The sequence below is a fragment of the Lontra canadensis genome, unplaced genomic scaffold (assembly GCF_010015895.1).
Source record: "Lontra canadensis isolate GAN:19392208 unplaced genomic scaffold, GSC_riverotter_1.0 scaffold91, whole genome shotgun sequence".
In the NCBI taxonomy this organism is placed as follows: Eukaryota; Metazoa; Chordata; class Mammalia; order Carnivora; family Mustelidae; genus Lontra; species Lontra canadensis.
In genome coordinates, this window is record NW_022631085.1 from 4,284,381 (window position 1) to 4,302,435 (window position 18,055).

General features: G+C 45.5%; 1 protein-coding gene across 6 annotated transcripts in view; it reads right to left on the reverse strand.

Annotated features, from left to right (window-relative positions):
- Window positions 1–18,055, reverse strand: part of MRTFB (myocardin related transcription factor B) — a 254,690-nt gene that overhangs the window by 68,117 nt on the left and 168,518 nt on the right. Inside the window, exon 1 of one of the 6 annotated variants that reach the window (XM_032836273.1) lies at window positions 4,064–4,703. The exons of the other annotated variants lie outside the window; for them this stretch is intronic. Within the exon in view, the coding sequence (XP_032692164.1) occupies window positions 4,064–4,184 (121 nt within the window). The 5' untranslated portion in view covers window positions 4,185–4,703. Of the gene's footprint in view, window positions 1–4,063; window positions 4,704–18,055 lie in introns of those variants that run through there. 6 annotated transcript variants of the gene reach the window in all.

Here is an 18,055-nt window from a genome sequence, read left to right on the forward strand (position 1 = left end):
CATTTTCCTCTTTAATTATAACTACCTGGTAGCACTGGTGTTATATATTTCATTATTTTAATAATAACTCAGATTAAACCACTTATCTGAATTAAATCACCTCAATTTCTGTGATTCGCCCTCTAATTTTCTAATTGTTAATTCTTTGGTTGTCAAGTCAGTGTTCTCTAATATCCATCTCTAGTTTTAGACCCAGAAATTAAATTTAGATCTCATCCATGTTGAATGCAATTAGAAATGTTCACTTTCTATTGTGGACACGCCAGAAGTTAAGATTCCGTATTGCTGCTTTGACAAAGTAAACTAGTCTAAGGAGAATTCTCTATCTTGAATTTGATCAGGAGAATTCATGATATTTATTTTTTTACTTAAAAGACTGTATTTGTTTATTTGACAGTGAGCGAGACAGAAAGCAAGAGAGGGAACACAAGCAGGGGGAGTGGGGGAGGGGGGAAGCAGGCTTCCCGCTGAGCAGGGAGCCCAATGTGGAGCTCGATCCCAGGACTCTGGGATCACGATCTGAGCTGAAGGCAGACGCTCAACAACTGAGCCACCCAGGTGCCCCAAGAATTCATGGCATTTATTGCTATCTTCACCCAAAGCAGCTAATAATTAAATTCTCCCACTACACACACGGATTGGTATTTATCAGAAAGTTTACACAAGCATTAAGGAAACTGTGAGGTAACAGGCTTTGTTATCCAAACAATTCTTTGGTATGGGATGACAACTATTCAGAGGCTGTTCACACTTGGAACATTTTCTTCTTAAATTTTCGATAGGTATTACTAAATTTTCTTGTTGAGGTGCCACAGAGACTTGTGAAGCCCTTGATTATTTGCTAATAGAAGTCTGCTTTCCCCCTAATTATAATTCTGGCTAACTAGCACTGTCAACAGTAACAGGAATTCTGAAATATCCCAATGTAAGTTAGAAACAGAGCACCCTCTTGAGCAGCGGGCTGGACTGCCAACCCTGACAGTAGACACACATCAGAAACACCAGAGAGACCAAGCTGTGTCCATGTGGTTAGAACAAAATGGACCAAAATTTAGCCTTCCTTCACTACCGGGAAACTTGCATTCTTGATATTAAAAAAACAAAAAATCGCACGGGTTCTTCTTTCAAACAAACCCAAACCAAAACCAACATTGCCAAAAAGGAGTGGAGGACTAAACATAACTGATGTGAAATATAATGAATATTTTTGGTGTCCCTTAACACATGAGGCATCAACCACTGGACACTAATAATCACTAGTACATTTGTCTCTCCTGACAAATAGCACAGGATCTAATTAGACTCTAGCGTGTTTAGGTGTTTCCACAACCACTGCCGTATCAATCAACTTTCACGGATTAATACAACAAACATACGGTCCACGGCCTGAGAGCAGATGCAGCTTCACTGAGGACTGTCCCCAATCCCAGTGTTGTGTTCCACGAGTCGGCTACGCTGACCACTGCAACTCGTTGGCAGGCAGTGACGGTGACACAATTACAGGAGTCCCCTCTCGCACAGGAATCACCTTATTTTTATGCCACTCCAAATAAAAAAAAAGAAGTGCTTTCTGCAAAATTTCTCTTATTTTTTTTCTGTTCTAATTGAACCCAGATCTAATCTCTCTTTCGGCATCACTAATGGGGAGGTAACAGATCATCCTTGATATCTCTGGGGTTTTTGTTTGTTTTTTTCCCTCGGCCCTATCTCTAGTGGAAAGTAGAAATACAATCTGTGGAGGTACATAAAGCAAAACCGTGGTCAGTGCAACTGCCATTTCTGTGGAGTGTTTTAAAATATGAAAGTTCTCTTCCCTTACCTCTTTATATGTTTGAATTTATTTAGCTATTTAAAAATTGTATTTATTTGAGAAAGAGAGAGAGCGAGTGAGCATGGGGGGGGCACAGAGGGAGAGGGAGAAACAGACTCCCCACTGAGCAGGGAGCCCAACGCAGGGCTCGATCCCAGGACCCCGAGATGATGACCTGAGCCAAAGGCAGAAGCTTAACCGACTGAGCCACCCAGGAGCCCCTACGTATGAATTTATGTGATTTTATATGAATTTATATGACAGTAACATCCAAAATATTTCTCTATAGCTGTAAATTTATAGGGAATTTTAAAAGTGAAAATTTAAGTAGAAGGAAAAAGTAACAAAGGGCTGAAAAAAGACAAGCAGAGGGATGACAAAGTGGCATCAAATCGGGCATCTCATAAAAACAGTGTGAAGTACATGTTGCTTCCCGTTGCACAAATGTAAGAGATTAAGACTCGGAGCAGTGAACCTGTCCAGGGTCACAGGGCTCTAGAATGACGCGGCTGGGACCCGATCCCCAGTACCTCTCACCTGAGAGCCCACGCTTGAGCCCTTTGGACACTCCGCTATCACACAGGCATAAATGGGAGGCACGGTCGCAATGGTTAGGGAAACAACCCATACGTTACGTAATCATGTCAGCTCCGCTCTGCTGTGCTTGCTGCTCATGCTTCTAGGCTGCTTCCAGGCTGCTTCCCTATTTTTAATCCTTGCTTCCATGCTCCTTATCCTACTCTGCACTAGTGAAGACTGTTTCTCTCCCTGCTTCAAATGTAAGGTACCAACGGGAGCTTAACACCTGACCTTGACTTAAATGATGCTTACATAATTAACTCTTTGTTTTTTTTTTTTTTTAAAGTTAATGATTTTAAAAACTTCAACCTCCCTCAGGGACTCTCCAGAACGCGTCCTGAAAACTCCGCCGGTATTGATTCTCCAGGAACCCGCAGGAAGGCTTGCTGTGAGCACAGAGAGGCGGCCCCATTGTTTGCTTCCTGGCAACAGCTATTTATACCTAATTGTGTCGTCTGTTTGGACCTGGATGTTGTCTCTGCCCATACCCAGAAGTAGTTCAACTCCAAAAAGTCCAACTATTGTTTCTTCTTCTTATCTTTCAAATCTGCAACAATCTCTATCATCACATTTTCATAGTCTAAATGAGCCAAAAAAAAAAAAAAAAAAAAAAAAGAGCAGTATCCTTTTGGAAGAAGCAGCTCAAACTGCTACTGAGGCAGGTAAGTCCAGATGTGCTCTCTGGATCTCCAAGATGAGCAAGGGCGAGTGAGAGGTGAGGGGTGGCTGATGGCAGGAGCTGAATGCAGATAACATGTTACTGAGGGCTTTTGTTTTCCTCCCAACGAGCCCTAGAAAACCAAATTCCAAAGTAACCATGCATTGAGAGGGGTGACCTTCATTATCTCAAATTCAGGAAAAACTTAATCTCTGTAGATCCCGAATTTCTGAAACCACGGCCCTAAACCACGGCCCTTGGTCTCCAGCTGCTCCAGTAAAGCACATGAAGTGGTCTGACCACTCTGGTATGTGCCACGACAGGGGACAGCACAGCTCGCACCTTTGGCCATTTTCTCGAATCAGTCAGGGAGGTACTGTGCAGTGGGCACTGAAAATAATGGACAGTATCCTTAAGCTTATTTCTTGCCTTGTTAAAAGACCGCAAAACCAAGCAATGTGTTTTTAAAAGCAAAACAAAACAAAATGATGCAATGTGCATTATGACCAATTAAACCAACCATTTAAAGATATCATTAAGAAAGCACTAGCTACCTTCCTGGTTTTAAACAATAAATCCCGTAAACATGTCAATTGGAAAAAAAATTAATTTTCCCGGAATCATGCATTTGTAAACCTAAAGCAAACAGCGCCCTGAATGCTACTGAAAAGGAAGTGGCCTCTCCTGGGGGTGGGGGTGGGGGGGCCAAAAAAAAATGGAAATGAGAGAATATACAAAATGAACCTGGGAAGGTTTCCCTGAAACGAGGACTGGCCTCCTAAGTCCCCTTCCTGTATTAATTACTGCAAAATCCCTGGAGTTCTATCAGTTAATGAACCGCGAGCTAGAAAGAGCCACCGAGAACGGCGTTAAGCTTTCATTTCAAAGAACTTAGAGCGTGTGAGGTGCCCGAGCGAACAGAGAGCAGACACACGGCACGGTCAGACAGACACGCTCAGCCTGGCTGATGGGAACACGGATTGGGCGCTTGTGCCCCCGGGCACAGACACACTGACCTTCCTTGAGACTTTTCTGGTTGCTCCCCTCAAGGCATTCCTTTTCTTTTAATGGCTCGAAATCCCCAGCGGTCAAAATCTCTGGGAAGCCCTGTTGCTGCTTCTTGGAGCTATCGATCATGGTGAGAGGCTTCTGGAGACAGGCAGCATCCAGCAGGAGCGAAGCGCAATACGCCGAGCAGCAGAGACCAGCGCTCAGCACGCTCTGGTCCCCCGTCCCCGGATCCTGGGTCCTGGGTTCCTCCTCACAAGACCCCGGTCGCTGGGCAATTATGTCGTTAAGCAGCCGAAGGCAGCCATTCCCATTCAGTTCCCAGCCTGACCCGCAAATACACTCGTGCTGCTGGGAGCCCTGAACTCTCTCCCACGTTGGGAGGCAGAGCCCCAGAGGCACGATGCTGAAATCCCACCCCTTTTCCCAGCCAGCCCCCTTCCCCTTGCCATTCCCGCTTCCCCCGCGCGCTGGGTACTCCCAGCTGCAGTGTGATGGTCCGAATCATCTGACAAACACTGAGTCAAGCAGTTAAAAATAAATCCTGTAGTTGTTAAAAGAGAAGACTTTGCTGATACCTAAGAAGACAAATTTGCTGCCTGTGGTCTCTCGCCGGCTCTCTATAAACACACCCGCAGGCTATGGAAATACTTTGTCGGCCAGACGAGCACATTCATTCCTCAGTGAGTTCTCCGCGCCACGAACCGCACAGTCCAGGGCGCCCGAAGGAAGCGGGTCTTCTCCCAGCGGAGGGACCGCGCTGCACAAACAAGCCGCCAGCGGCACTGCCCAACTCCCCAAGTTCTTTTGTGGCGTCCGGCTCCTCCTGGCAGAGCCAGGGCTCTTTGTAACAGGGAAACGTACTGCAATTGCGGCTTTCTGCCGTCACCAGTCCGGACCCCAGCGGCAGTTTCCCTTTGTGCCACTAGTCGGCTGACCGAGCGAACATCGCCATGATTGTTCCGAGGGAAAGATCTCCCTCCCCGGTATTAAAGGCAGAGACAGCAAGAGAGCTTCTGTTTCAGAGCCGACTCAAGCGGCGGCCAGCCCAAGTTTGATCTCACGTGGGCTTTCGGCCACGGGCAGCCCTCCTGCCCGCCACGGACTGCTGCACCCCCCCCCCCCCCCCGCACATGAGGGGCGCTGCTGGGAGATCTCTAGGGATGGCAACGCCAGGCAAATGCGGAGACAAGCCTTTCTGTAGACCCAGCAAATACATGTCCACCCGTAAGCGGCCAAAAAGCAGCATTTTTTTTTTTTTGAAATGGCTCAAAGTATGCACCTTTTGCAAAAGGGTTCCCAGAAAAGCCATGCGAGGCTGTTAAGAGTGGTAGATGGAATGTGCTTCCGTGAGGGCTACGTTTTGTTCACTTTTTTATAACCGACATCTACCAGAGTGCCTGGAAGACCAGTTCTCAATAAGTACTTGTTGCACGATTAAGTAAATGAATTAAAGCAGGAGAAGCTGCAGTAGGAAAACTTAATTGTTCAAAATTCTAAAGAAGTCCTCCATCCATGCCCAATAGTCAACGATTTTAGATGAAATGTTCTCTAAAGGAAGCACATTTTCTCTTCGAAAGAGAAATACCCATACATTTTGAGTGTGCATCTGACACGATCCTTCTGCGGGATGAAGAAAGGCTTACATTTTCAAAGCCAGAAAAGCCCAGTATTGCTGTCCCCACGGAAACACAGATGGGAACTGGATGAAGATTCTGTCCTTTGTCCCTGGTTCCGGGGCTGGTGTTCTAGAAAGATAGCGATCTACGCTTCTCCAGCATCTCTTGAGAATGGGATTACACAACACAGACATGGCTCTTGTCAACTGAAATTCCTTCTGAAGCAATGGAAGCCCAGTGCTGGGAGTCCACACCCCCGCGGGAACAAACAGTACTGAGCTTCTCACACTTCTCGAAAGCGCGCTAGAATGCTCTGCTCCTTTCTGATCCCAAGGCCTCTGCTCTACACTGACTATTCCTGCATCTCTGAAGGAGGAATAAGCACCTTTTTGAGGACATTCTTTCGGTCATTCACCTTTTTCGCAGTCTGGCGAAGTTTATCTCCCTTAACCCCCAAGAGCCCTTTCTGACTACGATGATTATTGGTACATTCTAGCCATTTTACAGACCAGGACCAAAGTCACAGAGCAGCTGCAGAAGGTCTGGAGTTCAGCCAGTCTGAGTTCTCCGAAGCCCGCGTCTCTCTCCTACTGCAACGCTTGCTGTCCTCCAGAACATGCTCTGTCTCCAGGCTTTCGTCTGATCTCGGGACAGGTTTTCACAGCAGAAGCCATAACTTTTATGGCCTCCTAGTAATTCTGCTCCTGGTGAGGGAGAAGGAGAGCCAACATAACCCTGCTCAAATGCTTTCATGAAAGCACTTCCACTTTTCCTGAAACGAGAGCAGCAGCGGCCAACTTTATCCAGCGCTTGCAGGGTGACCCAGTCTAAGTGCTTTTCACAAGTCACCTCATGTGTCCTGCTGCCGGGCCTGGGGGTTCAACATCATCACAGCTCACAGATGAGGAAACCAAGGCCTCGAAAAATTGACTATTTTTGTCAGAAGTCCCCTACCATATACGTGGTGGCCAGGATTCCCAACCCGCGGCCTGGCTCCAGACCCCACATTCTTAATTACTTTTCAAAAATAACAACAAAAACAAACCCTAATATTTTCTTTCTCAGCATGCTGCTTTTTAAACCCCACTCAACTGTGCTGAGGCCACAAGTTTAGAAACCTGGATAGATACAGAACCACACCAGCTACTTCTATTTTTTAAGAAAAGAATGGCTGTGTGCGTGTGTTGAGTATGTTAAAAAATAAAACAGTTCTCTTTTAAGGATCCTCTGTAAGCTTATTATTTTTGCATCTGATAAATATAAAAAAATTTCAATTAGGAAACACACTGTCCTGCTGTGGGTTTATATCTAAAGTCTTGTCTCTGTAGTTATGAGAGAAAAAAATAATAATTTTTTTAGTGGTGAATATGCCTGAAAGAACATTTATTTTGGTATTTTTTAAAAATGTGAACTAATTTCAAATTCACAGAGCATTGTCTTCCTGAACCATCTGTGAGAAGGCTCTGACAGGACACTTCTTTACCTTAAGCCCTCCGGTGTATAATTCCTACAAACAAGGACACTGTCCTATAAAACCCCAATATAACCATCGACATCAGGAAATCAACACCAATTTATCACCATCTAAAACAGAGACTCCACTCAAGTTCCACTAATTGTCCCAACATCATCCTTTAAGGCAAAAGGATCCAAACCAGGATCACGTACGGCCCTGAGTTATTTCAAGTCTCTTCAGTATTCCTTCATTTGTGAACAGATCCTCAGTCTCTCTTGACTCTTCCTTCCTTAAATTGTGAAGATTACATACTAGTTATTTTTGTAGAATTGCCCTCAGTTTGAGTTTTCATGACCACACTCCAGTTACAGCAGGAATACCACGGGGCGGGCGGGGTGGGTTCTCTGCATCCTACTGTGTGGGGCACAAATCCAGTTCGTCTTCTAACTGACAATATTTGTTTTGATGAACGGATTAAGACGGTACTGGCCAAGTTTCTTCATTGTAAAGTCAGTTTTTCTCTTCGTAATGAATGATTTTGTGGGGTTGAACTATTTGTTACATAGGATGGTCACCAAATGGTGACTTAGAAAATTCTATCATTGCTTCTGCATTCATTAGAGGCACATCTCAGCGTAAGGAGACCCCCCCCCATGTGGATTATGGCACCTACTTCCATCACCGTGGACTCACGGATTCCTGTTTTCTTCAGTGGGTGACAGCATGTTCCTACCATTTAGTGTGATGCTCAGATTATTCCAGATTTGACTAGTGGGGTCCTTTCCTGCTGCCTTCAGCTCCTCTGAGCGCTGGATTACCTTCTGGTTCAAGGTATTCCAGGCTCATCTGCTACCTTCCCTGCTCCGCTGAGAAACCAAGGACCCAGTAGCAGGTGTCCTCATTGCTATGAGGGTGTCAGCGTTCCCAGGCCTCCTCTGTAGGAAGTCAGGGAATATGTCTGTAAGTTTGTGTGTGAACATACACGCACACACATACTTATGGCTCTCTGTATTAACAGATGTAAATGCAGACCTATATTTAAGTATGTACATCTGGACTTATTCATATACACACACTGAAAACCACGAGCTCACCCTGATGCCTCCACTTCCAATCCAACACCAAAGGTTCTTTCTCAGCTTCTCTCACGTATTTGTAACCCTTTTCTCCTATAGGGAGAATCTTGTCTCCGTCACCCCACTCATGGATACCCTGTTCATCTCACTACTGTCACTGCTGTACCAAACCCTATGCAGATGTCTCCTCACCCCAGGCAGGCTCCGAAGCCCTCCCCAGATCACTGCCCCCACCCCCAGAGGGCAGCTGCCTTGCTCACCCCCACATAATGCCTTTTGGACTGAATTAGGGACGAAGGGAGGAGAGGCACCTGCGTTCTCTGAGTGAAAGCGGCCCACAGTTACCCCGTGAACTGCTTGCAGTAGGTCTGTCCTTGCTCCGTACTCTATGTACAACATCTTCTTCAGTGTCGTTGGGCTCTGCTGTCACGAGGGATGTGTAACTTCAAAGGATAGGTGATTAAAGTCACTTTGGCTAGGGTAAATCTGCTTCCACGGTGTGTGTCTGTACACACACCCAAAACGGCTGTTTTCCTATGAAAGAGAGTTCCATAAATCAAGTCAATTTTCCCAGTACTCCAAGCATAGATATTTAATAAGCGTGAGAAAAACTGTATGACTTGGAGACTAGGAATAATCCAGGAAAGGCTTCAGGGACTCGGAACAGAAACAAACACGGCTCAAGGGACCTACACAAGAACTTGGCAGTCCCAACATATGCTCACAAAGCTGCTGATAAAGAAGATATGGCTGGGATGACGCTGCACTGGGGTAAGCACAGACCTGAGAACATCACCAACTACGCAGCGTTTCACCAATGTAAAAGCATCCGAGAGGGATAGAGACGATAATTAGTAACAGCATGGAAACAGACTGCTAAATATTGAGTTGTCCTTTTCCTATAGCATTCCTGACACCAGACTGAGAGAAGATGCCTCTTCTTCTCATCTCCTGCATCTTGGTACTTGGAACCGGGCCCTCCAGTAGCCCTCCCGGCGGAGCAGACGCAGGCCCTGGTGAGGTTGCCTCCACAAGGCCGGAGCCTGTGTCACAGAAGCCATGCAGAGGAGGGCAACTACACCTGACACGTTTAGGGAGAAAAATGTCAGTCCAGATTACACCTCAAGTTTTCCCAAAGGGTGCCGTATTTTTAGTGAAGTATGTATTTGAGCCTTAATTCTCCCTCCTTTTAAAATTATAAAAACATTATAAAAATATTCTATCTTCAGACAACTACTAAATGGTTATGGTAAGTCTCAACAATTTAATAATTATTAAGCCCAACTTAAGAATCCTGGTATTTTTTTTTTTCCTGCAAAAAAGGACACAGTGTGAGCTCTGAAACCAGACAGCATATCTTAAAAGCCCTTCGTTTTTGTTCCTTTTTAAATACATGGGTATTGGGGCGCCTGGGTGGCTCAGTGGGTTAAGCCTCGGCCTTTGGCTCAGGTCATGATCTCGGGGTCCTGGGATCGAGTCCCGCATCGGGCTCTCTGCTCAGTGGGGAGCCTGCTTCCCCTCACCCTCTGCCTGCCTCTCTGCCTACTTGTGATTTCTCTGTGTGTGTGTCAAATAATAAAATCTTTAAAAAAAAAATACATGGGTACCAAACTGTAGTACTTCCAATAGAAACAGCCCTATGGAAACCACTGTTTCAGGAGAAGGGACACAGTTTTCTGTTATTCCTAAGAGAATGAGATTTTGAAGGACCAGCAATGATCTGAATGACCAAGTGCTACAGCGTAACCGAGTGCGGCAACGGGGTGAAAGAGCCGGGTGAGTCGGTGGTTAAGTCGCGCTTCCGATCATCTTTCCGGCCGGCGCTGCTGGGTGAGCTCTCCCCTCTGAGGCCGGGAGCTGCGCCTTGGCCAGGCATCCCGGACTGGGGCGGGACCGTCCACGGTGCGCTGACCCAAGCCGTGCTCCGAGGGAGCCACGAGAACTTCCTGTGCGAAGGGGCAGACGGCTGGGGAGGCAGAGGAGCACATCTCCCCGCTCCTTCTCAGTCAGCCCGTGTGCACCCACGGCACCCCTCCATCGCAGGGCTCCGGTGGCATGCGAGTGACCAGGGCTGTCTCCCCAGTCCCCTGGCCACAGCCTCAGGATGGGTCACAAACACGTGACACAACACACTTTGTCCGCGTTAAAGGGGTCCTTTGAATCTTTTCTCCATTTCTGACCTCTGTCCATTTCTATGGCCACAGGCAGACTTACGACAGAGAGCCAGCCTCAGGGTATTCCTCTTTGGAGTCGTCTTCCTCGGACTCTGAGTTACAGAGGCCACGGGAGAAGGACAGACAGAAGGGAGGACTGAAAAGTGGGAGAGGTCACATCCTAGCAAAGACGGGAAGACGCGACGCTAAGTCACGGTCAGTGAGACGGTGGGGTAAGAAAACTGTCCGCGGGAGTGTTTCTCCACCTTTTTTTGCATCATCGTCCCCACGGCCCGACCCTTTCTTACAGAATTTTTTCCTCATCACATTCCACGAAATTTCAACACCACAGAGTGACATGTCCGTTTCCAAGCTATATGTGCCTTACACATGAAAGGTGTGATCTTTTTGTCTCTCCCCCAAGAACCAATCTGTGCTCCTGTTGAGAATGCTTAATCTACAAGAGGGAAAAACCAGCGTCTCCTGTTTTGCAGAGGAAGAAACCGTAAGGTAGTAAGAGTGAGAGTGAACTGTAGGCAGGAAACTCTACACGAGAAAATAACAAATGCTCGCCATCTGGGATAATGATTTTTTTTTTTTTAAATCACAAGTGGATTTAACGTATTTCTTGTGGACGTTGAAGATCTTTTGATCCTCAACAGCTCTGAGGTATGGGAAACACATACTGGCATTTGTTTTATTAAAAAAGAAAAGAAAAGAAAGGAAAGGAAAGGAAAGGAAAGGAAAAGAAAAGAAAGAAAAAAGAAAAGAAAAGAAAAGAAAAGAAAAGAAAAGAAAAACACTGCAGTTCAGATATGAAATAATGTATCTTGAAGCCACCCTGGTGGTGAGCACATATCCTTAATCCTGCCTTTCTGACTCCAACATCCTTTTCCCAAAAGCAAAAACCTGTATGGTTCTTTCTTTCTTTTTACTCAATCCCCACAGGATTTTCAAAGGAACGTAATTAAGAAAAACCAGTAATATAGTTTCAGGGGGTGATAACATCGCAGATGGACTTAAGAAGCGTGGAGGCAGGGCGGTTTTGTGGAATGCGCACGACTTCAGAGGTAAACGTGATTCGATGGTGAGAGCCACGCGACCCTGGAACAGCAGCGCCATCTCTGTGCCGTGGCTGCCTGGTGGGCAGAAACGCATGACGTCCCCGACAGGACAAGAGCCGTTTGCTATGAGCGTGCAAACGGGGGAACAGATGCATATGAAGCACCCGGAACAAGCACGGCGCGCGCTCCCCACGTGGCGAAGTCGGGTCGGACTCCGTCCCGGCAGGGTCTCCCTGGCCTGCGGCCTCCGTGGCTGCGCGTTTGCCTGGTTAGGGGCCCTGCGGCGGGGCCGCGCGCACGCGTAAGGGCAGAGCAGCTCGCTAAGCACGCGCGCGCCCCCATCTCCTCCCACGCCCCCGCCAAGCCGCCCCGCGCTGCGGTTTGGCGCTCAGTGTCTTCTGGTGTCTTCCTGCTACTTCAGATTTCATTAGATGGCAGCTGACGTGTCTCCACACGTCGATGCGTTTTCCCTTCACGGAACTATGAAGCCGAAACAGCGCCCCCAGGTGACTGACAGCGGCGGCGGTCCGAGAACCGCGTGGAACCCGCGCGAGGACCTCGTCTGGGACCAAGGACGCGTTCTGGGCCGCGCTCTCCGGGGAGGCACGCGCCAGGGCGGCGGGCTGGGGGTGGCGGGGTGCGCCCCCGGGGCCCTGAGGCGCCCAGGATGGGGGCCCCGCCGCAGCAGCCAGGCACACGGGGGCAAAAACGCATCGGGGCGCGCACACCGACACCGAGGGCGATGTGGGACGCAGGAGTTTCTGTTCGTGGGTGGGTGAAGTGCTCCTGAGCACAGATTAGTACTTCACTGGCAGTGGGTGGGGGGGTGACAGCAACGTGAGACTAATAAAAATGAAGTCTTCTAGTAATTGTTGTAAACTTACGTTTGTGAAACGCTGCTTTATCACTCAACTCAAATGGGGTGAGGGGACCCATTTACTCTGCTGCTTGGCTTCCACTAGGTCAACCTGGGCAACGAAACCTCTGCCTTTGTTTCCCCCATCTGACTGGGTATCTTGCTTGGCCACCTTGGGAGTCTTTTGACAGAGGCGGACAAGATAAAAGAGGCAGAACTACCCAAATCGAATCCAAAAGCAGGTCATGCCTTCACACGTGCTCCGTGATGTCTCCTTGGTCTCTTACTGAGTCTCAACCGGGACACTGTTTCAGATCATTTCCATTTTCCTCAAGACCCCACTGTAGTACCAGCCTCACACCTTTCCCAGCAAGCAGCGTGGGCCCCAGATTTGCTAACACTGAGGTCTTCAGACAGAAGCGCTACTCCACCTTCCCGCTCCCCTTCTGGCTCCTGTCTTTGGTGAAGTCATCCTTCTTCCTGCCGAGGGGTGTCCAGACATTTGGCTCAGGGCTGTAGCTCCTTCGCATCTACTTACAAAACTGATCAGTTCATTAGGCTTCTCCTTGAGGATCCTCTGCACTCACTAAGATACCTGCACATCCCCTTGTACTCCTCCTAAGATTCTGACCATTTCTAAATGTTCTCCCTTATTAATCTCATCCTTTGCACTGGTGCCAACCATTAACTCTGAACACCCAGCAAGGCCCCCATGAACACAAATCCTGCCTCTGGATCATCATGCACTTGCTTTCTAAATGGCACTTTCTAAGCGAGTTTTCCTTCTGCACTTGAGATCTCTTGATTCTAAGGTTATGTGCTATACTTAGGACTAACTCACCTATGATTTCATAAGACAGTCCTTACATCACTTTAATGGGAAATCAAAAAATTAAAAAAAAAACACACCAAAAGCAAATGGCAAGTGATGAGCTCGCCTAGACCTCAGCAGCATCCAGCTCCAGACCCCACACCTCAGCACCATCCCATGCTGCCATACTCATCTTTGCAGCCCCAGGGCCCAGGATACTCTGACTGCGGAATTAATGCTGCCTGCATAAACAAATCAGTGTCACTGGACCAATCGAAACTCATCCGGGCCTCTCCTCTCATACTGAATTCTGTTCACATTTCTTCTCTCGGCATGCAGGTCATCAGGGCTCCGTCTCCTGATTTCCTGAGCAGCATTACTAACCCTGACATGGTCCTTATGCTTCAGCTAAATCAAGTTGCTTAATATCCCCTAAAATGCTCTGAATTTTTCTTGCCTTTACTCAGGTTTTTTCTTCTGCCTTAAATTCTCCATCTCTGGTGGAAACAGTCCTCAGGCAGTCTTCAGGAACTAGCTGCAGTATCGATCACTTTCACAAGCTTTCCAGAATGTGCCTCAACACCACTGAAGAGTCAGGTCTTTTTCCTCTGCTCCCTCTGAACCGCTCCTAGTACCTGTCATGGGAGACTAAGCCTTCTGGAATGATAATGAGATGCTGCCAGTTCTGGTCACTAACGGTGATGGGTCACTGACTGTGTCCTGAGCACGAGTGTCATGCATGGTGCTGAGGGCTTGACAGGCGCTCCCTCAGATCACTCTTCTCAAGAACTCCATCCGCTACTGTCTCCAGCTTACAGGGAGGCACCAGGAGGTGAAGTAGCCTGTCCAGCTACACAGCTTTTAAGGAACAGAAGAGAGATTTTTAACGCAGAAAGCAGGCTTCAGGCTACTAGCTTTTCTCCATGGGTTCTGTGAGAGAATTAAGCTCTAGTGCCCAACGGTGTCCACTGTATTAACTTCTCTCCTATGTGTGGAAAATGGCATTAGGTATATCATCCTTGGGATAATTGAGGAAACAGTCACTCTAATCATACTGGTAGGAATTCATTTTCTCACAGAACCTGGTTGAGAAAGACTGCATGTTTTTAACTACTGATACTCTGCATGTTTCTGATATCCCATCCCCACATTAGCAGATTTCACAAGCCCTCAAAAGCTGGAACTTGATCTCATCCAATTTTTTATTTCCTATGAGATGTGTTCTGGTGTTTTAATCATGTTCATATGGTCAAGCCTCTCCTTAACTGACTAAATCCTTACATTCAGCAGCCGAGGTTGGGTGACGAGCATCTTCCTTAAAATAGACTTAACACAGCCCACCACATTTCTCTGGTTGTTTGACAGACACTTAAAATCACTATTACTAAGGTATCAAGACAGTAAGATACATCAATTTAAAGTGTATATTTGTGGCACGTTTTGATGGAGATTTAGGGCTGTGAAATAATGGACAATTTGAGATACAGAGCATTTTCTCTCTGCAGCCTTCTTCCTGCCCCTTTGCAGTATATCCCACTGCCACACCCAACCCCAGGAAATCACTGATCTGCTTCCTAACACTAGAGATTAGTTTGCTTGCCCTAGAATTTCAGGTAAATGGAATTATACAATATGTAGTCTTTTGTGTTTGAATTCTTTCACTAAGATATGATTCAGATTCATCCATGCCGTTGAGTGTATCAGCAACTGGTTCCTACTACCAAGTAATAATCTAGTGCATGAATAGATCACATTTTGTTCAAACATTCATCTGCTGATGGACATATGGATAGCTTCCAGTTTTGAGCTACTATGAATAAATACGTTATGAACATTTATATATAGATCTTTGGGTAGATATTTGTATTCCCTCCCCTCCCCCCTTTTAAAAGATTTTATTTATTTGAGAGAGAAAAAGAGAGCATGAAGAGAGTGAGCAAGTACGAGCTAGGGAGAAGGACAGAGGGAGAGGGGAAAGCAGGCTCCCCACTGAGTAGCCTGACACGTGGCGCGACCCCAGGACCCTGGGATCATGACATGAGCCGAAGTCAGATGCTTAACTGACTAAGCTACCTAGGTGTCCCTAAATTCCTTTTTTTTCTTTTAATTTTTTTAATATAAAGGCTTGGTTAGATAGTAGATGGATTCTTAGCTTTTGAAGGAACTTTACTGGCAGCTTTATTTTTATTTATTTATTTACAACAAAACCAAAAGACAACCAACAGAATGGGAGAAGATATTTGCAAATAACATATCAGATAAAGGACTAGTATCCAAAATCTATAAACAATTTATCAAACTCAACACCCAAAGAACAAATAATCCAATCAAGAAATGGGCAGAAGAGATAGACCTTTCTGCAAAGAAGACATGCAAAGGCCAACAGACACATGAAAAAGTGCTCCACATCACTCGGCATCAGGGAAATACAAAAATCAAAGCCACAGTGAGATTCCACCTCACACCAGTCAAAATGGCTAAAATATTTTTAAAACTTTTTTAAAGATTTGAGGGAGAAAGAGCACACGTGTGCATGAGCAGAGGGGCAAAGGGAGAGGAAGAGAGAAACTGAAGAAGACTACATGCTCAGCAGGGAGCCCAACGTAGGGCTGGATCTCATGACCCAGAGATCATGACCTGAGTTGAAACCAAGAGTCACACGGTTAACTGACTGTGCCACCCAGGAGCCCTGGCAGCTTTATTTTTAAAAGCCCAAAACAGCAAATAACCATGCATACACAGGTGACTGAATGAATAAATTTTGGTATACAATGAAATACTACTCAACAATAAAAAAGAGTAACACACGATACGCATAAATCTCGAAATAATTATGCTGACTGAAAGAAGCCAAATGAAACTGAGCACTTTATCTAGGACTCTATTTCTAAAAAAATTCTAGAAAACGCAAACTAATCTATAGTAACGGAAAGCAGACAGTGGTTGCCTGGAGACTGTAGTGAAAAGAGGAGTGGATTACCAAGGGGCAGGAGGAAATTCTTAAGGGTGATGAAAATGTTATCTTGATTGTGGTGGATTCAAAATTCCTTAAGTTGAATACTTAAAATACGTGCAGTTTATTGTACATCAATTACATTTTGATAAATTAAAACAGAAAACCCACAATGGTACTTATGGGAACACAGAAATTCCTTCACGTTAATGACAATTTTGAAACAGTCTCCCTTTACAAAACTTGAATGCAGCAGATTATTTATGTGGGTGTCTAAAAACAACTGAGCAACAGAATTGCTCTAAAGAATCTTAAAAACAACAACAAAACTCTACTCACACTGACGGGCCCTTTCATCTGTTAAAATAAATAAACTGAATCCCGTGTGTTGTAACTGAGTGATTTCTCAAACATGTGCCAGAGGCGTGAGCTGGTGTGCAGAGACTACTGGGCATGTGTGAGTTTGGTGAACTGGTATGTGTTACAGACCAGGATGGGGGGTGGTGGTAGTGACCCTGAACACAGAAAACATGGAATTCAAGTTAGAAACACTGCACATGACACAGAGGATACTTCTTAACGCGAAGCGCCATCATGAATGACGCATCTCTAACAGCGATGACCACGCACCGATCAACAGAGCTGCCGTTACAGACTAAAACGAACAGGGGAGCAGTGGGATGCCAGCAGAACGCACGAGGAAGAGGAGACTTGAATCTGCCTCTCAGCACGAGACAGATGAGGCAGACAAAAATAAGAAAGGACATACAGCATAACCATTAAGGAGACCTCACTGTGTTGTAGTGAACTTTTAGTGGGTGAAAAAGGAGACATCTTCTCAAATTACACATGGAGTATCTTTAAAAAATCACAGATTAGGGCACAAAGAAAACTTCAGCAAGTCCCATAAAATAAACAAATACACACAGCACTTGATCTCAATGTAGTTGTACTAGAAATTATTAATAAAATAAAATAAAATAACTAAAAAGGCCTTGTCTACCTGGAAGCTAAAAACATCTCCTAATAACTAGTAGAGAAGAGGAAAAACAGAAACTGAAATGAAGGGACTTCTCACCAGAATCTATGGCTTTTGTTCAAAGCAGTAATCAGAGAAACATTTAAAAATATCAGTAAAAATAAAATGAAAAACAACAACAACAACAACAACAACAACTATGTGTTTCAAAGAAAAAAAAAGGTTTAAAAAACAAAGAACAGAGCCACCATGACCCACGGATGATATCATAAGGTCTATCTCATGAGTGACTGGTGTTCCAGAAAGAGGGCAGAGAGAGAATGAGGCAGAGAATGTACTTGCAAAGAAAATGCCTGAAAAATCCCCTCAGTTTGATGAAATACATAAATTTACAGATTCAAGAAACCTGGCAAACTGCCAGTAGCACACAAACACACAGCGCCATCTCCAGCCTCCAGACACACAAACAATAAGCAGTTAGAGAACATAAGTAGAGGACACCCCATCAGTAAGAGCGACAGAGAAGATAAATGCTCAGGAGTAAACTAAAGAGATGTGTAAAACTCCTGGAAAACCCCAAAGTCGGCTTGAACAGATAGATAGTCCTCGTTCCTGGAGAGGATAATACGACATCATAAAAATGCCATTTTTCTGTGAGTTAATTCACACATTTAATGCAATGTCAGTAAAAACACCAGTGCACTTTTTAATGGGTTTAGACAAGCTCATTTGGAAAAAAATGAAAACACCCAAGGCACACAGAGAAAACCCAGAGGGAAAAAAAGTACCACGTAGAGGAGGGAGAAAGAACCTTATTAGATTAAGATAAACTCAAAGTAGATCAGGGATAAAACTTAAAAAAAAAAAAATCAAACCATCTGAGTACTCTAAGTAAATATTGACGGATGCTTCTCTAACTGGGATATAGGGAAAAGCTTTCTAACTGTGACCCCAAATCCAAAAGCAATAAAAGGAAAGACTGGTAAATCTCAGCCACACTAAAACAAAACAAAACAGACACATTACAGAGGAA